Below are 21,849 nucleotides of genomic sequence, written 5' to 3'. Positions count from 1 at the left end.
CGGCATCCTGCCGGAGGGGGATTCGATCACGGAGGGCATCTACATCGACTCTATTGCCCTTTCGATGAAGCGTGAGTAGTTTACCTCAGACCTACGGGTCCATAGCTAGTAGCTAGATGGCTTCTTCTCTCTCTTTGATCCTCAATACCATGTTCTCCTCGATGTTCTTGGAGATCTATCCGATGCAATCTTCTTTTGCGGTGTGTTTGTCGAGATCCGATGAATTGTGGATTTATGATCAACTTATCTATGAATATTATTTGAATATTCTCTGAATTCTTATATGCATGATTTGGTATCTTTGTATTTCTCTTCGAATTATCGGTTTGGTTTGGCCAACTAGATTGCGTTTTCTTGAAATGGGAGAGGTGCTTAGCTTTGGGTTCAATCTTGTGTGATTCCACCCAGTGACAAAGTAGGGGTAGCGAGACACGAATTGCATTGTTGCCATCGAGGATAAAAAGATGGGGTTTTCATCATATTGCTTGAGTTAATTCTTCTACATCATGTCATCTTACTTAAGGCGTTACTCCGTTCTTTATGAACTTAATACTCTAGATGCATGCTGGATAGCGGTCGATGTGTGGAGTAATAGTAGTAGATGCAGGCAGGAGTCGGTCTACTTGACACGGATGTGATGCCTATATTGCATAATCATTGCCTTGGATATCGTCATAACATTGCGCTTTTCTATCAATTGCTCGACAGTAATTTGTTCACCCACCATATTATTTGCCTTCATGAGAGAAGCCTCTGGTGAAATCTATGGCCCTCGGGTCTATTTTCCATCATATTAGTTTCCGATCTACTATTTTGCAATCTTTTATTTTTAGATCTATAAACCAAAAAACTCAAAAATATTTCATCTTTTGTTTAGTTTTATCTATCTCTACCAGATCTCACCTTTGCAAGTGACCATGAAGGGATTGACAACCCCTTTATCGCGTTGGGTGCAAGTGTTTGATTGTTTGTGTAGGTACGTCTATTGGGGACTTGTGCGTTTCTCCTACTGGATTGATACCTTGGTTCTTAACTGAGGGAATTACTTATCTCTACTGTGCTGCATCACCCTTTCCTCTTCAAGGGAAAAACCAACGCAAGCTCAAGCAGTAGCAGAGGCCGGATATACTTTCGGGATGGAGATTGAGAGGGGACCGTCATGAGCTGTTATGCCGGGGCTCTCTGGTGGCGGCACAGGTCCTAGCCCGATGTCCTCGGAAGAGATCGGTTCTAGAGTCGAGCCCTATGAGCCAGGCAGGTCCTTGATCCGGTCGGGCGTCCAGCCTGACAGGACGAGTTCGCCGCGGGAATCCTGGTGTACTCGAGGCCGCCAAAGGTCACAATCCGACCTGGGGCGTAGCTTTTGACGGAGGCCAGATGGCCAGTTGGATCGGCGTAGAAGATCATGCTGCCAAACATAAAAAGTTGACCGGGGGCGTAAACGCTCCCGCAATCATTGCAGCAGTTGATCTGCAGATGAGCCATCGATCCTTCTGTTGATCCCACAATGGAACTCTCAATGACAACACCAGTGTCCGTGTGAAAACCGACAAACCTCGAGGTAGGGGGTCCCGAGTTGTGGATCTCGGAGAGATGGTAACACAAACAGGGAGACAATGTTTTACCCAGGACTGGGCCCTCTTCATAGAGGTAAGACCCTACGTCATGCTCTTGTTTATATTGATATAGATGTATCGAGTACAGAGTTGATCTACCTCGAGATCGTGAGATGTGGTCTAACTCTAGGGCTAGGTGAATGAAGTTGCGTTGATGTCCCCTCTATGGGCTAGACCCTACAGCTTATATACACGCCAGGTAGGGTATCTAGGGTTACAAGGTCGGTATCTAGGCGCAGGGCGGCAGGAGAAGCCTTGGAGTATATGACAAGTCTTCGGTAGATGTAGTCTTGACCATGCGCCCTGTGTACAGCCTCCGGAGTCCCTCTTGAGAATGAATGAGGGCCCATCGGCCTAATCCGAGGAACATGGGCCGACTAGGTTAGTACCCCCTAGTCGGGGACACCATCAACTGTTATTATATTTGAGTCCTGGTAGTTTGGTATCTTGTTTTTGACAGACAAGAACCTAGCCCAAAACTGTTTGATTGATTCGAAGATCAGTTTCATCGGCCGCTTCTAGCCGGCCACTATCTGAGTCGCTTTCCAAAAAGTACCTCGGCCCTTCGTCCCTGAAAGAGGGTTCGGCAGGGGCCGGAGAGGAGTCATGGGTGGCCTCAAGCTCGTGAAGGAGGAAAGGCGTTTCCGTGGCAGAAGTTCCGGGCATGGGAATCATGCCCGTGAGTTTGGAGTCGTTAATCGATGATATCGATCCTTCCGTCGATCTCACAGCAGAACTCTCAATGAAGGCATTAGTGTCGGCGTGAAAACCGACAGACCTCGGGGTAGGGGGTCCCGAGCTGTGGATCTCAAACAGATGGTAACAGGAACAGGGAGACGATGTTTACCCAGGTTCGAGCCCTCTTGATGGAGGTAAACCCTACGTCCTGCTCTTGTTTATATTGATGGAGACGTATCAAGTACAGAGTTAATCTACCTCGAGATTGTAAGACGTGTTTAACTCTAGGTCTAAATGAATGAGATTGCATTGATGTCCCCCCACGGGCTAATCCCTTTGGCTTATATATACGCCAGGTAAGGTATCTAGGGTTACAAGGTCGGTATCTTGGTGTGGAGGCGACAGGAGAAGTCTTGGAGTATACGACAAGTCTTCGGTAGATGCAGTCTCGATCATGCCTCAAGCGTGCAGCATCCAGAGTCCATCTTGAGAAGAACGAGGGCTCATCAGCCCAACCAGAGGAGGATGAGCCGACTAGGTTAGTACCCCATAGTCTAGGACACCGTCACTCGGTCATGGATGGAATTACCTTTAGATAGTTGATCTCAATGGCAGTGAATATGGGATTGAAAATGAAATTAATAGATGTTGTCACTACTTACCTATATGGTAACTGGGATTCGAACATATACTTGAAGGTACCCAAAGGTATCCCTGTTTCGAACCATGATATAGCAAACCGGGGTCTATACATTGTTCAGCTAAAAAAGGCCGTATATGGACTTAAACAGTCTGGTAGGATGTGGTATAATTGCCTAAGTGATTTCCTTTGTCAGAAGGGCTACACGAGCAATGAAAATTGTCCATGTGTTTTTATAGAAAGATCCCAAGATGGATTGTGTATAATCTTGGTGTACGTGGACGATTTAACATAATCATTACACCTGGGATATTTAGGAAGTGAGTTCCTACTTGATGTCGGAATTCGAGAATAAGGTTTTGGGTAAAACCAAGTTATGTCTAGGTCTGCAACTTGAATATTTCCCAGACGGGATTCTAGTGCACCAGTCGACCTACACCCAGAAGGTGTTGGAAAGATTTGAATTTGACAAAGCATATCCCTCTAAGAGCCCGATGACTGGGATATCTTTATAGCAAGACTAGGACCCATTCAGGCCTAAGGAAGAGGGAGGGGATTCTGGGACCGGAATTTCCTTGCATGAGTGCAGTTGGAGCACTTGTGTACCTCGCAAATTGTACGCAATCGGACATTGCGTTCGTCGTCAATTTGCTCGCTAGGTACAATTATGAGCCTACCAACATACATTGGAAAGGCATCAAGCACATCTTTCGTCACCTGCAAGGGTCCAAAGATCTTATCATGTTTTATAGAAGGAATCAAGACCTATTACTTACAGGCTATGTTGAAGTTGGGTGCCTCTTGGACCCGCATAGTTCTAAGTCATCAACCGAATATATTTCCTTTTGTGGTGGACTGCGGTTCCTAGAAACCGTCCAAGCAAAGTCTTGTATCGACTTCCACTAACCACTCAGAAATCATGACACTATACGAAGCATCACAAGAGTGTGTATGGCTTCGGCGGATGATCGACCACATTCAGCCGGTGTGTGGGCTGAACACCGTACAACCCCATACCATTATATCTATGAAGATAATGCTGATTGCGTTGCAAGGTTCAAATGGGTTATGGGAAGAGCAACCCCACAAAGCATATCAATCATAAGTTCTTCTATGTACAAGACTTGCAAAAATGAACGAAGTGAGAATCTTGCATACTAAGTCATGTGACAATCTTGTTGATTTGTTCACTAAATCATTACCGACACCATCCTTCAAGAAATATGTTCGTGGAATCGATATGATGAAACGTAGGGAGATGCAAGGCTCATGGGGAGAAACTTCACAAACTCGTCGTTAAAATCTCAGTCCTGATGATCGAGTACTCAACTTGTCGGTTGAGTGGATTGTACTCTTTTTCCCTTGATTGAGTTTTCCAAATGTTTCTTGCACAAGGTTTTTGACGAGGCAATTTGTGCAATACAACAATGTATGTTGTGCGCTCTTTCTCCATATTTTTCCCACTGAGTTTTTTGGAGTCTTGAGACATGGATATTCAGATAATTACTCGAGAGGGAGTGTTGGGAAACCTGGGCCTTAGATAGATGGAACAACTCATTGGCCCATTATGGACCAAGCCCCTCTACTTAACGTTAAAGTTGGCACTTATCCCCCACCCATATAGTAGTTATATAAAGAGGAGAGCATCCCATTGCACGTACAATGTTTTTTTACGAAAACGATCTAGATATATTATCAAAGTTTAGCAGAAGTACAAAGCATCTCGAACATAATAAAAATTACATTGAGATTCCAAGACCCCCAAACAACCACTACTGCCGCTAGAACGAGCCGCTGACAAGCCGTTATCGCCGCTCCCCTAAGGGAGCCGACTTGACCTTGTCGATGATAGCCGACAAGTCTTCGTGCACGTGCCCATAAGGACCAGCACCCTAGACTAGACTCGCAGTCATCGCCGATGAACCCGTGCATATATCTGAAGCATGTGACAGCAAATCTCGCCACAAGACGAGAAGCTCTAACCCTACCGTCCCAAAGAGACGGCAGGAATCTACGCCGGAGCTCCGTTGACTATGTCCACATAGACGTACTCGAGGAGGATCGGAACCCAGAAGACAAACTTGAAGAAGTAGTGCCACTATCCACCTGAGCACCGCACGTGTGAGAACTAAATAGCCCTAACCTAAACTACTAAACGGAGCGGAGGCACCGGGATTCCCGGTGCCGCCACCGGCCGCCGGAGCGACAGGTAGAGGGGAGGCGAATCCAGAGACTCGCCGGTGAAGTTGGAGAGAAGAGTTTGCCCTACCCACATAGGGTTAGGGAAGGAAAACAAGAAGAAGTCCGACGCTAATATTATCACCCGCCCGCTTCTCCCATTGCACGTACAGTTGATGCTGATTAATAAAGAAAGACTCCCCTCTACATCTATGAGTCAATTTTTTTAGATCTGTGAATAATCAACCGCGACGCTCGCTTCCGCTCCGCAACCTTGAACACCTTCATACCTAACCAAACGGCCCGGCCCGGCCCGGCCCAGCGTAATCGTGCCTGGCCCGGCACGGCCCGCCAGGGCACGTTTATTATATGGGCCATGCCGTGCCGGCCCACGTGCTACGCCTCCAGGCCCAGGCACGGTCTAATTAGTAAACGGGCCGGTACGTTGGCCCGTTTAGCACGCTGAGCTGTATATTTTCAGCCTGTTGGGCTGATTTTTAGGCCTATTGGGCTATATTTTAGGTATACATATATAAAAAGATTCTGAAAATTATATGTAAAAAATAAACAGGCCATGCCGTGCTGGCCCGCGTGCCCAGGCTTCAGGCCCAGGCACGGCCCAAGGCGTGCCGCATGCCGGACACGGCCGTTTAGCCCGTGCCTGCCTGGCCCATGGTGCACCGTGCCGGCGTGCTCACGGGCTGGAAAAAAAAGAAACAATGGGCCGACCGGTGAACTGCCGACTGTCCGGCAGCCGGCCAACCGAGACTTGCCGCAACCGTATGAGCATCATGGGCAATGCAACACGTCGGCACCGCTTCCCCCGCTAACAAGTCAAAACAGTGGCCCACCCGCAGCGACCGCTGCAGGCAGGTCAGAGAGCGTGAGCCAGCCGCACCGAGCAACGCATGCGCCGAACGTAAATAAACAGTCAGAAATGCCCCTGCTCCCCCGTCCCCTCCCACTCCACCCAGCAGCGCAAGCCCGCATCCCAATCCCCCCATCCCATCTCTCCTCGACCTCGCGCGCCGTCTCTGCCGCGATCCCTCCCTCCTCACTCCGCCCCAAATCGCCGTTTTTTTCTCCCTTCCCCCCACACCCCCCACCCCGCCTCGGATCGCGCCCGAACCCTTCGCCCCGCCCCGCCCCTCCGACCCCACCACCCAAACCCCCAATTCTCGCGCCGGCCCTGCGCGCAATCGGACCCGATTCCGGCTCGAATTCGAGGCCTGCCGTCTCCGGCGTGCGTCTCTTCCTCCACAGGCGCGGTTTCGGTGCGGGCTCGGGCGGCCCGGACGGAGCCCCCGCGGATCTAGGGTTTCGGAGCCAGCTAGGGTTTACCGCCGGCGGAGTCGATCCGGTGATGGTGCGGCGCGGCGCCGGCGGCCGGCGAGGAGGGGTCGATGCGGGGCCATGCGCGGCGGTGAGCGGCTTCTCGTCCGGCACATGTGGCCGGCAGCTCGCGTAGAGGCAGCAGCCCCAGCATCGGCGCACGGACCTTCTCCTCCTCCTACTCCTTCTGGCTCGTGTGCCCTTCCACCGCCGACAGCCTCCCACCCACCGGTGCCGGCGACTCCCCCAGCCACGCCGCGGAAGCAGCAGCAGCAGCAGGTCGTCCGTTCTCCCCGGCCGGTGTCACCTGGCTTCTTCGTAAAGGTGCCTCATCTGATGGGAATAATACGCTTTGGAATTTGCCAGTATCGTAATTGTTGTTCTGCTTCTGCTTGAATTTTTTTTCATCTATATGCTGTAACTGGAGATTGCTTTGCTCGCTTAAGGAAACCATGTGTTGGTATCTGTTGAATTGGATGCACCTGACTGGTTCGCCCAAAAGCTCAATGGGAAGTCGATCAATATATTTCAATACTCTCCCTCTCAGATTGTAGGCCATAACTATTTTAACCATAGTGCATCCACGAGACTTCTTGTCTCGGATACTTAGTGAACTGAATTCACCAACCATTTCACCCAAAGGTTCAAGCTGAGGGCGGAAGGTGGTCAATATAATTCAGCAATATCGTATTTGTTGTTCTGCATCTGCTTGAAAATTATCATCTGTATACTGTAACTAGACTGCTGCCTCTTGGACCTAGGGAATTAGAGATAGTGGTCTCCAGCATGTAAGGAAATCATGTGCTGTCTAAACTTGAGTTGCATCTATTTGAATGGCATGCACTGAATATTTCACCCAGAAGTTTGAGCTGAGGGGAAAGCTGTCAATATATTTTAACACTCCCATCAGGTCTAGGCTCTTTTATACCTTAACTTGGGACCTATGTGGCGTGCAGGTCTTGATCTTGAGACCTTTTGTCTCTGATGCTGTATTGAATTGCACGCACTGGCCAGTTCACCCAAAAGCTCAAGCTGATTGGAAAGCTCGTTATTTGAACAGTGTGCTAGCACGAGGTGCTAACATACTAAGAGCTGCGTTGGCGTGCATGTTAGAACTTACTTTGAGCATATAATTTTCTGTTGGTATAGGAAGTGATAAAATGCTGTTTAAGGCATTTTACAAACATTACGTTGGTTACTGGTGTGGATATACGGGTTTCATGGTAAGCCATGCCTTGCTTATGCTGAATTGCCACAAAGATGTGGTTTACCTGCTGTTTGCACATCTTTAATTATTGTTTGTTTTGCTGATGCACTACATACTAGGAAATTCCTAAACAGTTGCTGATTATTGAGCTTATATTTCAAAGTAGGAAAAAAAGAAGAAAAAAAGGAGACCAGACCTAAAACGTGGGTATATTGAAACTCCTTCTGCTGTTTACCCTGGCTGTTGTGCTCTGTGTTGCATTATAAGTTTATAATTTTCCTTTTGAGAAGAAAGTTATTCTAGGTTTGTATATGCTGGTTATTGTTGCAGATCGACAAGTCTGGCAAAAAAGAACTCATTTTACTTGGTGGCCGTCTTCCAACTGTTTGTTGGGTCCATCACTTAATGCTCATTAGCTTCGTCTGAATTACAATAAATGTTATTACACCTCACTTATGAGGAAATAATCTAAATCATGGTGTTGCTGTGGTCTATTGTGAAATATCAACCAGAAAATATAACGGAGGTCGTAATGGTGTGATTAGATCTTGGACATGGTCTATGCTTTCTGATCTCGCTAAAGGATATTTTGGCTGTTCTACAGATTTACACCAAGAAGATAACTTGGTTAGGTAGAGATTTTGTGGTTTAGCAGCTTGGATATGCCAAATTGCTGTTTTTTTTCCGAGATATTCTTATTTGGCCCTTTCCTAAACTGTTCTTCCTGATTTGGCCCAAAAAAATCATTTCCTACCTAATTTGTCACTGGGTTCTCTATATGACATTTTCGTCCATTTTGTCCACTAGCAATGTTAAGTGAGAAGTGAAAAGACATTTTTGCCCCTCATGTAGATAGCTCAAGTAAATGTGCAGTTCTCTGATTATCCTAAACTCATTAGGCAAATAGCGGGCTGCCCACCTGCTAGCCCTACACAACGTAGTTTGAACTCCGGTGAACGCGCGGGCACGGCGGTGATGATTTGGGAGCGTGCGGGAGCGGCAAAAACTAAGGAGGGGTCGTGCGAGGTCGGGGAGCTTGGCAGCCCGAGAACAAGCTAGTGGCGAGTGACGACAACTGTGGTGGGAATCAACTATAGAGGGAGAGGCTAGGCAGTGCAAAAGCAGCCGGCGGAGCTGCGTCTTGTAGGGGTGAAGGCTCGAGGATGCGAGGCTCAGAGGGGGCGGCGCCGACAACTTTGGAGGAGCACCAGGCAAGGAGATCATGGTGTGGCGGCGCTCCACCGGAAGCGGAGAAGATGAATGTAGCGATGGCGGTAGAGGGCTTCCCAGGTCTATGCGAAGCTAGATGACAAGGTTTGTAGGTTGGCCACGTAAGCGACAGACGATGGCGGAGATAGCGTGCTCTGGGCATCGAGTCTCAGGCCACCCAGGCTTGATTCCTTCGGTTATCATTGTCAAAACAACTAGGCGGTCTCAACGGGCAATGTTTTGCGGCGAGGGAAGGGCCGTCAGGAGGTGTAGGATGACGTTGAAGGCTCTGGAGGAGCCCTTGGGTCCTTGGGCTGGTTGTCCGGACTGGCTAGGAGTGCATGTGGTGGCTGAGAAACTCCTCCCACCCTGGCCATCGAGAAGCCGTCGGTTGCTTCACTGTTGGCTAGCCATCAAATCAGTGTCCCGTCCCATGTTTGCGTGCGCTGATGTGTTTTGCCGTGTAGTGCTAGTCCAGATCGATCAGCCTAGCTGGTGGTAATTAGTGCAGTCCTAGTCTAGATCAATCAATCTAGTTGGCGGTAAATAGTTTTATACATACGTAAGCTAGCCTCCTAGAAAATACATCCACCTGCTTTCTTCTGATGACTCATTCGTTGCTTCGTGTACTTGCACATATTTCCGTACACTTGCGCGTACTTGGGCCAACAACATCGGCCAACAAGGTCGCCAGACAGCGGGGCGAGCAGCGGCAGTCGGGACCTATGTTAACATCTCTCCTACATTTTTTTTACTTCTTGGTTCCTATTTTATATTGGGCCAAACAGTTTTTTGTCGTTTTTTCAACATGAGGGGCAAAAACGGCCAACAAGGTCGCCAGATGGGCGAGCAGCGGCAGTCGGGACCTATGCTAATATCTCTCCTGCATTTTTTCTTTTTGGTTTCTATTTTATATTGGTCCAAACAGTTTCTTGTCGTTTTTTCAACACGAGGGGCAAAAACGGCCAACAAGGTCGCCAGACAGCGGGGCGAGCAGCGACAATCAGGACCTATGTTAACATCTCATGCATCTTTTTTTCCTTTTTGGTTCCTATTTTATATTGGTCCAAACAGTTCTTTGTCGTTTTTATCATGAGGGTCAAAAGCGTCTTTTCATGGCACACTTAACACCATTAATGTGGTAAATGAGCGGAAATGTCATATAAGGAACAAAATTTACGCCTATATCAAATTGGGGAACAATATTTTTTGGGGGCCAAATAAGAATCTCTCTTTCTTAACAATGAAGCTCGATTATGCTTCTTCACCCAATGATTTTGAAGTATTAGAGTATGCTCATGTGCTTGCAGTTCTGTTGGTAACATGAAGAATATTTTGTTCCTCAAGAAAATAATAATAGTTTAATTATTTCAGGACGGACGGGAGATTCGAGTTGGCGACTGTGCTCTTTTTCGTGCTATTGATGTTCCTCCTTTCGTTGGATTGATACGTTGGATTGAGAAGCAGGAAGAAAGCAATCCCAAGTTACGTGTAAGTTGGCTATATAGACCTGCTGACGTCAGGCTCAACAAGGGGATACAACTGAACGCTGCCCCAAACGAGGTCTTCTACTCTTTCCACCAAGACGAGACATCTTCTGTTTCACTGCTCCATCCTTGTAAAGTTGCCTTTTTACGTAAAGGTGCTGAGCTGTCATCTGGGATTTCTTCATTTGTATGTCGGCGTGTGTATGATATTGACAACAAGTGTTTATGGTGGCTTACCGACAGAGATTATATTAATGTAAGTTCTACAGTTACCTTCGTTTATTCTGTCTATTATATTGTCTGTTAATGTGTGCAACTTTTGGCCAGGAACGGCAGGAAGAAGTAAATCGGCTCCTAGACAGAACGAGGCTAGAAATGCATGGTGCAGTGCGGTCAGGTGGGCTCTCACCAAAACGGCCAAATGTTCTGTCAGCTTCCCAGCAATTGAAGGCTTGTTCAGACGGTGCTCAAAATTGTGGCCCATCTAAAGGGAAGAAGAGGGACAGAGGTGAGCAAGGAATTGAACCAGCTAAGCGAGATAGTGATTGTCCTCCTAAGGTTGATGACAGTGAACCTGGAAATGTTAAGGGGGACAATATGAAGTCTGAAATTGCAGAGATGACAGAAAAGGATGGACTTCCTCATGCTGAAGCTGTCGACAAGCTAGTTCAATTCATGCAACTTGATCAAATTGAGCGGAAAATGGACCTTGCCGGCCGAGTAAGGCTTGCTGATATTATTGCAGCCACAGAAAGTCCTGATTGCCTTAGCAGATTTATGCAACTAAGGGGCCTTCCGGTCTTGAATGATTGGCTTCAAGAAACTCACAAAGGGAAGTCTGGTGAAGGGGGTAGTCCTAAAGAAACTGATAAGCCTACTGAAGAACTTATCCTGGCCCTGCTTCGTGCACTAGCGAAATTGCCTATCAGTCTGATTGCCTTACAAAGCTGCAGTATTGGGAAATCTGTCAATCATCTGCGCAGCTATAAAAATCCGGAGATACAGAGGAAGGCTAGGTATCTTGTTGATAGCTGGAAGAAGCGTGTTGACGCTGAAATGAAGTCGACTGATGCAAAACCTGTAGTGTCAGGTCAAGCTGTTTCCTGGTCAGGAAAAGTGGGGTTCCCGGAAATTTCTAGTGCTGGAAACGGACGAAGTGGCTCAAGTGAGCCCAGTCCGAAAAGTGCAGGGTTTCATCTTTCTTCACCAAAGGCTTTGAGTGCTACATCTGGTGCTGCTGATGCTGTTGCAAAGTCAAATCCTTTCACATCTGGCTCTTCAAAATTACAACACATGCAACCAGCAAATGCTGCAGCCAACTTAAAGGACTCACCATGCAAATCAGCTGCTGGGACTTGTGGCCCTGATTTTCCTACAGTGAAAGAGGAGAAAAGTTGCAGTTCAAGCCACTCATTGAATAACAGTCAGTCATGCTCTAGTGATCCTGGAAAAACAGTTGGTTCTTTGAAGGAGGATGCACGGAGCTCAACTGCTGTTTCAGCGAGTGCCAGTAAAATTTCTGCACGTGGCCATCGAAGGGCAAACAATGGACTTCTTGGTTCTGGATTCCAGAAGGAAGCTGCTTTGGGAAGGTCCAGCCAAGGTGATCGTTCTTTATTGCAGGAAAGATCGTCACAGTCTGCCTTGGCATGTGAGAAAGGAGCTGACACACCTCTGATCAACAATCAAAGATTGATTGTTCGGTTTCCAAAACCAAGTTGTAGCCCTGCTAGGAGCACAAGTGGGGGCTCTTGTGAGGAGCCATCAGTTTCAGGGAGTAGAGCTTCATCTCCTGTTCACGCAGATAAGCATGAACAGAATGATCGTAGGGTGAAAATGAAGGTTGAAAATTCTCGGGCTCATTTAGGTTCTGATGCTAATGCTGAGCCTGAGCGAAGCAATGATACTAAAAGAATTGCAGGTTCCGAGGAAGGTGATAAATCACCTTGTGGTATGCTGGATGGTGACTGTAGCAGGACTGCTGAAGAATCTGCTAAGGATACATGTGCATCACGACTTGCATGCTCGGCAAATATGGATGAAAAAGACGTCTGCTTAGGTGAAACCAGAGTGCGGAACTCGTTCAGCCCTTTGAATGCTTTGATTGAAATCAAATACTCCGAAGGTAGTCATTCCATGCAAGCTGGAGATGATACAGCAATGAATCTTCTTGCTAGTGTTGCTGGAGAAGTATCTAAATCTGAATTGATGTCATCTGCTTCACCGACGAATTCGTCTGCAAACAAACATGGCTATGGAGGCCAGAATATTCAGAAGCTAAAAGTAGAGTGTGATGCAGGCCCATCACAGCACCTGGATCCATCAGATGATGTTGAGAAAGTCATCTCTGAGAAGGAAGACAAAAATGATGAGGAACGACACTCGAGGAATTCTGGAACTTACTTATCATCCCATGACAACAAGGGAACATCATCTACTAGCCCGCCTCTACCTGGAATAGATTCTAATGCTGTTGAATCTTCAGTTGATTTACTTGGTGGTGGTGATCAGAAGCCAAATGCCAGACAGCCAGCTGATATTAAGATTGATGCAAAGTTCAATATCAGCATTGCTGACGCCGACACGGCATCAGGCAGTCAATGTAGTTTGGTTGCTCCAAATAGAACATTACACCCCTCTGAGGAATCGTCTTTATGTGGTGCTGATAAACAAGGTCAAGGTTTATTGAAATCATCAGATCAGACACATCTTCATGGTCTACCAGATCACCTCGAAACCATCAGATCTACTGACAACAGTGGCAATGGTAAATTGGATTCAAAGACTTCATTCTCATCTTTGGCTGTGGATATAAAAAATGCTGATGGTCTAGTGGTTTGCAATGAAGTGCTGAAAGAGCATGAGAAAAAAGAACAGCCTGCCTCCACTTCAGCTGGTGTCACCAAACCAGATGTATCAGTAGTGCCACTTGGTGCAGCGAATGGGATATCTGTGATTAAAGAATCAAAAGACTGTTCCAGTGAATCAAGTAGTCAAGCAAAACATCGCACTATCATGTCTCAGGATACCGAGCATACTGCAAGGCACAGTTCAAAAAAACCGAGTGATGAAGTGGGTGGGAAAGAGGACATTGTCTCATCAGATGAGGGTTCTTCTATGGCTAACACCAACTCAAATGGTACAGCTAAGCTTGACTTTGATTTGAATGAACTTGGGGACGAGGGGAATCACTCTGAGCCAGCTAGCTCTACTGTTGTATGTTCTTCTGCAATTAATTTACCTGGTCTTTCTCCATTCGTCTCACCTATTTTAAGTGGTCTGCCGGCCCAAATAACAGTCGCTGCTCCAGCTAAAGGACCTTTTGTCCCTCCCGAGAACCTACTAAGAGTGAAGCCTGAGGCTGGGTGGAAAGGTGCAGCAGCTACAAGTGCATTTCGTCCTGCGGAGCCACGGAAGACTTTAGGGATGTTTCTAACTACACCTGGTAGTGCAGTGTCTGATGCTGCCGGGAGGCAATCTCGCCAAGCATTTGACATTGATCTAAATGTAGCAGATGACCAAGTTCTAGAGGAAGATATCTCACAGAGTTCTGCCCGGACAATTGGTTCTGAATCTGGCAACCCTAGAAGTCGCAGTGGCCCTGTACGAAGTGCTGGCTTTGAACTTGACTTGAATATGGCCGGCGAAGTTGCAGAGAATAACCAATTTATCTCAAATGCTTCACACAGAGTTGAAGTCACATTGTTGCCATCAAGACCGTTGTCAGAAGGTTTACCTAATACTGACACAAGTAGCTCGAGGAACTTCTTTGATCTCAATAACGGACCAAGCCTTGATGAAGCCAGTACAGAATCTGCACAAAGGACCCTATCATCTAAAGGTGCTAGCAGCATACCATTCCTACCTCAAGTTGCTGGCCTTAGAATGAACAATACTGAAATTAGTAACATGTCACCATGGTATGCTTCTGCCAACCCAGGTGGTCCCGTAGCTATGCAGTCGTTTTTTCCTCCTAGAGAACAGTCTTACCCAATTGAAACAGCACCTGGAACCCAGAGGATCATTGCGCCTACTGCAGACGGCGGTCAATTTGGAAGTGGTTCAGGCAGGCCTCCAGTTATTTCCACATCGCCAGCCATGGTCTTCCACCCTCCTGCATATCAATATGCAGGATTTCCTTTTGCTCCCGGTGTTCACCTTCAAACAGCAGGGTTTCCAATTGGATCGGTGCCATATGGCAATTCTGCACCTCCAGGAGTTACATATTTTCCAACCATTGCTCCATCATTTGCTGGGTCAACAGGCGCATTACCTGCCCAGCATGCAAGGCAGTATGCAATAAACCTTCCTGAAGGTAGCAGCAGTGATGGACATGACAGTAACTGGAAATGGAGAAGACAGGGGCTTGATCTTAATTCTGGCCCTGGAAGTATAGATATAGAAGGGAAAGACGAGCGAGTACCTCTATCGCTTAGGCAAAATTTGATCACACCGCCACAAGCGTTTGTGGAGGAGCAAGCAAGAATGTTACAAATGGCGGGTGTAGGAATAAAGAGGAAGGAACCTGAAGGCAGTTGGGATGCCGAAAGAGCATCATCATACAAACAACTATCATGGCAATAAGAACTTCAAGGAGTTCTCCTTTCAGCGACTTCAGAGTCTGGTGAGCTTGTATGTACCACAGTTCTGACTTCTAGTCAAATTCAGTCTCTCTCGCAGCTCCTTTTAATTTTCTTGTTAAGCTGATTAATTAATGGTGCTTTTATTTGCAGGGGCGACTGAATGGGGTGTTGTATTGCACCCGTTTGGGCGTGGTGAGATATACAAGTCACATGGATTCATCTCCTTGATGATTTGAATTGCGAGAGGAACAAACCTTTGCTGTAATTGCTGTACATGTTAGTCATATCCATACTTACCTGGAACAGTTTTGCTCAGCTTCAGCAGTTGCCTTGCTAGAGTTTCTGTACCTGCCAGGCTTGCTTCTATTTTACCCAGGAGGGTATGGCTTTGGAGATGGAACGGTGATTTGTCCTCGGCATCTTCAAGCATCTGAAACCGCTGTAATTAGTTTCGGTCAGTTTGTTTATGTTTTTCTTTGATAAAGTGTTTTCACATTGCTGAGGACATCAGCTGCTTAACATATGATTTAGATGTGACATGTATTCCTGCTGGGAAGCGTTATAACCGTAGATGAGGAAGAAATAATTCGCCTTGATTGACGTTGTCTTCTGCATCAAGCTTGCCTGTTGGTTTCCGTGTGCTTTCGGCCATGCAAATTTTCGTATGTGCTGTGTTATTCCAGGTATAGTTTCATAATTCGTTGATTGTTCTTGCTCCATCCTGGTCGTGGTTGGGGGTAGTTTGCACGGTGCATGTTGTGGATATGCCTCTTGATGTATCCATGAATTTGCAGCTATCACTGTGTTAATCAAGATAAAATATACTTATTTGAGATCTTGTAGAATGTAAGATTAGAAATTGAATTATTGCATTTATAGAATTTACAATAATGTGATGGGTGAATGATTTGAATTCTAAATTTTTAACCCTTGAAATATCTCTACTTACTCATAAAAATGGCCCAGTTGGTGATGTTGGTGTGTCTTTCATCCATTCTTTCTGACCATCTGATCTGCATACAAAGCATGTGAGACTTTTTGTCGGCTGTTGGGTGCGACATACGTCAAAGGATGGCTTATCATGGTGGGAGCGAGTAGAACGTCGCCGGTGCCTGGAAGCGGGATGAGGCGTAGACACGTACGCCGGCGAACTTACCCAGGTTCGGGGCTCTTCGTGGAGATAACACCCCTAGTCCTGCTCTGCGGGATCTCCGCATGTTCACTAAGGCACTAGTGGTACAATGGTGCTCCTTGCGCTGTTTGCTAGAGGTGGAAGAAGGCAGGCACGCTCTCTCCTCCTCTAGGTATGAGTCTAGTTCTAACAGGTTGGAACCCTTTGCGTGGGTGCCCTGGGGGGTTTATATAGGCCTACCCCCTAGGGGTACATTGGTAATCTGTCGGGTGTAGGACCCGGCTGTCAGTGTCTCTGGCCGTCGGCTTCTTCGCCGGCTGCTGGGGCCCGCTGCCTGGTGGGCCCCGCCGACTGGTCTGGTACGGAGCCGACAGGCCGCTTTCGCCGCTCACGGGTCTTGCCGGCTGCTGATCACTGTAACCATGATGCTAATGACGCAGACTTGGTCGGGGGAGCGTGGCTACAGTCCCGCCGCCTGGCGGGCGATTACTGTAGCCACACCGCGTCTCATCTGGTTGATGGCGCACGGGGCCCGAGGGAGGGATAAGCCGCCTGCTGGAAGCCGGCTTCCCTCAAGTCCGGCTGCCCTGGCTTCCTCCGTCTTCAGGGCTCTCACTGCCTGGTAGGGCCCGCCGCCTGCAAGCCGTACCGACAGGCCGTCGTGGGAACAAGGCTCCGCCTGTCAGGAGTGACGTTTAGGGGGGAGAGGCAACAGTGCCGCGTCGTGCGGAGATCTCCGCCTGTACGGGGCACTGTGGCCACGCCTGGCCCTGGATTCGGGGGGATGGGCTACGCGTAGCCATACCCTGTCTTGTCTCCTTGATGAGGGCGCAAACTTTGAGGGCGCCACGGGCCGACTGCTAGGGGCCGGCCTCTCTGGAGGCCGCCCACTAGGACTCGGCCTGTTGTGATGCCGTCTTCTGGAACTCGGCCGCCTTCTAACAGTCGATCGTTCGGCCAATCGGCCGCCAGAAGGCGGGGATCCATCTTGACGTCTTGAGGGCGCAGCCGGTCTCGATGTCTTGAAAGGTTTGGGGGCTCGGGTTAGGCTACCCGTGGCCTATTACTCTGACAGTAGTCCCCGAAGCTGGTGAAGGGCCATGGTTGAGGAGCCGGGAGCCTCAACAGTTTCGTTCTTCGGGTGCTCCGAAGGAAGCTCCATCCGACTTCTGGGGAGCCGGTCGGCAGGAGTCGGGTACGTCTAGCCAGATCCTTCTGGAATTTCGAATGCATCGGCGGGAACCAGGTGGCGTGCTTGCTAAGCTTCTCGGCCCGCCGCCCGTCGTGGGCGTGCCACATGGCGCCAGCCAGCCGGGTCGGCCTGCCAGCCCACGCGCGTGACGGGACGCGACCGCAGGCCGGGCCCACCACCACCGGGCCTCGGCTTGCGAGCGGATCCGCTGCGGCCGAGGCAGGCGGTTGGGTTTCCCCGCGGAATTACTGCGCACAGTAACCCGTGCGGTAAAGGCGGGAGCGTAGGGTCGTGGGCACATTTAATCCCACGATCCCACGCGCACCCCCTCGGCTTCGTAGCCCGTAGGCTATAAGTAGGGAGAGGAGAGGGAGCGGCGAAGCACGCGCGCCCCTCCACCCCACTCTCCCTTCTTCTTCCTCTCGCCGCAGCGCCCCGAGCCCCGCCGAAGCGTTGCCGCAGTTCGTCTCCGTCGAGTCCGTCCGTCAACCTCTCGCCCCCATGGCGCGCTCCGGAGCTTGGGACGGCTTCACGGTCCACGAAGACCACATCGACTTCCTCCGCCAGACGCGGCGGCTGCCCAGCAAGGACTACGTGAGGGTTCGCCTCGCGCCGGAGGGGGAGATCTCGCCGGTGCCGGAGGAGGGCGAGCGGGTCGTCTTCCGCTCACACTGCTTGCGCAGCCTTGGCCTGCGGCGAGTGGCTTCTTCCGGGCCTTCCTTGAATTCTACAATCTCCAGCCGCACCACCTCACCCCGAACACGGTGGTGCTGCTGTCCGCCTTCGTCACTCTGTGCGAAGGCTTCCTCGGTGTCCTTCCCACTATCGAGCTTTGGGGGGAGTTTTTCTACACCAAGCTCGGCACCGTCGTTGCGGGCGTGCCGGCTCAGTGCGGCGCCTGCATCGCGGTGCGGAGGCCGGGAGGCGACAATCCATTTCCTCCCATCACGCTGATCCAGTCGGTGAAGATGTGGCAGCAGTCGTACTTCTACGTGAAGAGCATCTTCGCGGAGGGTGACTGGGTCAACCTGCCGGCTTACGCTGCCGGCCCGCCAGCCGGGAGGCGGCCCAACTGGTCGTACCGGGCCAAGACACTGTCGCCTTCTGGAGCCGCCGCCATCGCGCGGCTCCGGGTGTTGGTACAGTCGGAGGGCCTGACCGGGCCCGACTTGCTGTCCGCCTTCGTGGCGCGCCGGGTGCTCCCGCTTTAGGGCCGCCCTCACATGATCTGTCAAATGAGCGGGCATCGGGACCCAAGCCGGCTGTGCACCAAGGAGATGCCTCACGCAGCGGTAGCTCATATGGTGAACTACCTTGCGAACTGCAAGCTCACGGAAGAGTGGCGATTCAGCAAGGAGCCGTATTCTCGCGCCAACCCCCCGCCTATGGTAAATTACCTTTCCTTCTCTCTCTTCTTTTTGCCGAGTTCCGTTTGTCCAACCTGACCAACCGGCTCTTCGAGCAGAGCTCCCTCCTCCAGCCGGCAGCCGGCGCCGCGGGGCCGGAGCGTCAATTTCTCCCTGACTGGGCGGAGAGTGATGTGGATGACCCCGACTTGGGGGCGGCGGCCTTGGAGGACGACGCCGAGGGAGGGGGCGGCGCAGCAGGCGGCTCAGGGCTCGGAGCCGGCCTCGAGGACTGGCCAGACGACGACGCGGGGGAAGTCGTCCCGCGCCGCCAGCCGAGGTCTGACCAGCTGGACGCGAGCTCGTTTGACGCGCCGGCAGCCCGAGGTGGTGCGAAAAAGCGCAGGGCCGCGCCGAGCCTGTTTGGCATCCGGCTAAAGAAGCCCAAGGGCTCGGCCGTGGCGACCAAGCGGGATGAAGCGGCCGCGAAAGCCATCCGCTTCCGCAAGGCGGTGAAGGAGCCGCAGCTGGTTTCCGAGTAAGTACTGTCTTCCTCTCGTACTTTCTCCTTCCTTGTTGATCTTGTCTGAGTTTCTTCGCTTCGCTCCGCTTGATCTAGGGCCCCGCTCTCTCTTGAGAAGTCGGCCGCCGCCTCCATCGTGGGGTCGGCGGAGACTTCCACCACCACCCGGTGGATCGATCCGGCCGCCAACCTACGGGAGGCGACGGAGCGGAACGCGCGGGAGTCGTGCGAGGAGCAGGAAGCCGCCCGCCTGGAGAAGGCGGAGGCAGACAGGGCAGGGGCCGCCGCTTTGAAGAGGCTAGCGGAGGCCGAGGCCGCCACCGCGGCGAAGAAGCAGGCCGAGGTAGCCGCACGCCGTCAGTCGGCGATGTTTGTCACCCCGTGAACTTTGCGCCGCCACCACCGGAGTTCATGGCGCAGACTAGGGAAGCCAGCGGCGACCACCCTATCATGGAGAGGGACAGCGGCGACGTCGCCATGCCGGACGTAATCGTGCCCCCGCCGCCACCTTCTGAGGAGGCACGAGACAAGCAGCCGGCCGACCCGCCGGCGCCACCAGCCGGAAACGAGATGGTGACGGGCCCGAATCCCGGGGTCCGCACACCCTTACGCCGCCGGCTCGCGAAGGCGGCCTCGGCGCCACGCCCGCTGGAGACCAGCGCCGCAAGCTCCTCGATCCCGGACACCGAGGCGACCAGCGCCGCGCCTACTGGGTGGGTGCGGGGAGGCGGGACGGGCCCTCTAAACAAGGCGATCCTGGACGTTCAAGCCAAACTCCGCGCCTAGGCCGACGCTCTCAAGCACTGCAACAAGGCGTTCCTGGAATCGCGAGAGGCCATCCGGGTACGCTTCTTACTTCTTCGTTTTTAATTCTTGTATTGCTTCATGGGGGCGCGCCAGTGCACCCACTGGGTGTAGTCCCCGAGTTTCGGGCCGGCTGCTGAGCAGGCGGCTCGGAACTTTAATTAGCAAGCTCCGAGTACTAATGTCTTTGCTGCAGGACTATCATAACCTCTGTGCGACCGCCTTCAACTCCAAAGTCCAGGAGTTGGATCAATGTGTCGTTGACTTGTCGGAGAGCCGGAGTAAGTCTTCTTCTTTCTCTGCGGGGGCGCGCTGGCGCACCCGCGGGCTGTAGCCCCCGAGATTCGGGCCGACTGATGAGCAGTCGGGCCGGATCTTTTGGGGAACGTAGTAATTTCAAAAAATTTCCTACGCACACGCAAGATCATGGTGATGCATAGCAACGAGAGGGGAGAGTGTTGTCCACGTACCCTCGTAGACCGACACCGGAAGCGTTATCACAACGCGGTTGATGTAGTCGTACGTCTTCACGATCCGACCGATCAAGTACCGAACGCACGGCACCTCCGAGTTCTACACACGTTCAGCTCGATGACGTCCCTCGAACTCCGATCCAGCCGAGTGTTGAGGGAGAGTTTCGTCAGCACGACGGCGTGGTGACGATGATGATGTTCTACCGACGCAGGGCTTCGCCTAAGCTCCGCAATGATATTATCGAGGTGTAATTTGGTGGAGGGGGGCACCGCACACGGCTAAAAGATCTCAAGGATCAATTGTTGTGTCTCTGGGGTGCCCCCCTGCCCCCGTATATAAAGGAGCAAGGGAGGAGGAGGCCGGCCCTAGGAGGGGGCGCACCAAGTGTGGAGTCCTACTAGGACTCCCTAGTCCTAGTAGGATTCCACCTCCCATATGGAATAGGAAAAGAGGAAGGGAAAAAGAGAAGGAAGGAAGGGGGCGCCCCCCTTCCCTAGTCCAATTCGGACCAGACCAAGGGGAGGGGTGCGGCCACCCTTGAGGCCCTTTTTCTTCTTTCCCGTATGGCCCAATAAGGCCCAATACGTATTCCCGTAACTCTCCGGTACTCCGAAAAATACCCGAATCACTCGGAACCTTTCCGAAGTCCGAATATAGTCGTCCAATATATCGATCTTTACGTCTCGACCATTTCGAGACTCCTCGTCATGTCCCCGATCTCATCCGGGACTCCGAACTCCTTCGGTACATCAACATACATAAACTCATAATAAAACTGTCATCGTAACTTTAAGCGTGCGGACCCTACGGGTTCGAGAACTATGTAGACATGACCGAGACACGTCTCCGGTCAATAACCAATAGCGGGACCTGGATGCCCATATTGGCTCCCACATATTCTACGAAGATCTTTATCGGTCAGACCGCATAACAACATACGTTGTTCCCTTTGTCATCAGTATGTTACTTGCCCGAGATTCGATCGTCGGTATCTCGATACCTAGTTCAATCTCGTTACCGGCAAGTCTCTTTACTCGTTCCGTAACACATCATCCCGCAACTAACTTATTAGTCACAATGCTTGCAAGGCTTATAGTGATGTGCATTACCGAGTGGGCCCAGAGATACCTCTCCGACAATCGGAGTGACAAATCCTAATCTCGAAATACGCCAACCCAACAAGTACCTTTGGAGACACCTGTAGAGCACCTTTATAATCACCCATTTACGTTGTGACGTTTGGTAGCACACAAAGTGTTCCTCCGGTAAACGGGAGTTGCATAATCTCATAGTCAGAGGAACATGTATAAGTCATGAAGAAAGCAATAGCAACATACTAAACGATCGGGTGCTAAGCTAACGGAATGGGTCAAGTCAATCACGTCATTCTCCTAATGAGGTGATCTCGTTAATCAAATGACAACTTATGTCTATGGCTAGGAAACATA

At 50.5% G+C, this 21,849-nt stretch overlaps 1 protein-coding gene across 3 annotated transcripts; it reads left to right on the top strand.

The window, feature by feature from the left end:
• Positions 1–6,153: 6,153 nt before the first annotated feature.
• On the top strand, positions 6,154–15,526 carry LOC123145513 (endochitinase A). Of its 3 annotated transcripts, none has more exons than XM_044564940.1 (4): positions 6,154–6,768; positions 10,235–10,603; positions 10,675–14,971; positions 15,081–15,526. In XM_044564940.1, exons 1-3 carry the CDS (start codon positions 6,526–6,528, stop codon positions 14,929–14,931), a joined length of 4,869 nt encoding a protein of 1,622 aa, XP_044420875.1. In that variant the 5' UTR covers positions 6,154–6,525; the 3' UTR covers positions 14,932–14,971; positions 15,081–15,526. The 3 variants fall into 3 exon arrangements, with proteins under 3 accessions (XP_044420875.1, XP_044420874.1, XP_044420876.1); XM_044564939.1 differs by having other exon boundaries at positions 6,156–6,768; positions 10,675–14,979; XM_044564941.1 differs by lacking the exon at positions 6,154–6,768 and having other exon boundaries at positions 10,235–10,423; positions 10,503–10,603; positions 10,675–14,979.
• The last annotated feature ends 6,323 nt before the right edge of the window (positions 15,527–21,849 follow it).

The sequence above is a fragment of the Triticum aestivum genome, chromosome 6D (assembly GCF_018294505.1).
Source record: "Triticum aestivum cultivar Chinese Spring chromosome 6D, IWGSC CS RefSeq v2.1, whole genome shotgun sequence".
Taxonomy (NCBI): domain Eukaryota; kingdom Viridiplantae; phylum Streptophyta; class Magnoliopsida; order Poales; family Poaceae; genus Triticum; species Triticum aestivum.
Note: the sequence above shows the minus strand (reverse complement) of the source record. Positions and strands in the feature narration are given on the sequence as shown.

What these genes read in the sequence shown, in the direction of transcription:
- LOC123145513 (XM_044564940.1), top strand. Translation starts at nt 6,526, where the DNA reads ATGCGCGGCGGTGAGCGGCTTCTCGTCCGGCACATGTGGCCGGCAGCT. An exon ending in CACCTGGCTTCTTCGTAAAG is followed by an intron (nt 6,769 to 10,234) that starts GTGCCTCATCTG and finishes TAATTATTTCAG; the next exon opens with GACGGACGGGAGATTCGAGT. An exon ending in CCGACAGAGATTATATTAAT is followed by an intron (nt 10,604 to 10,674) that starts GTAAGTTCTACA and finishes ACTTTTGGCCAG; the next exon opens with GAACGGCAGGAAGAAGTAAA.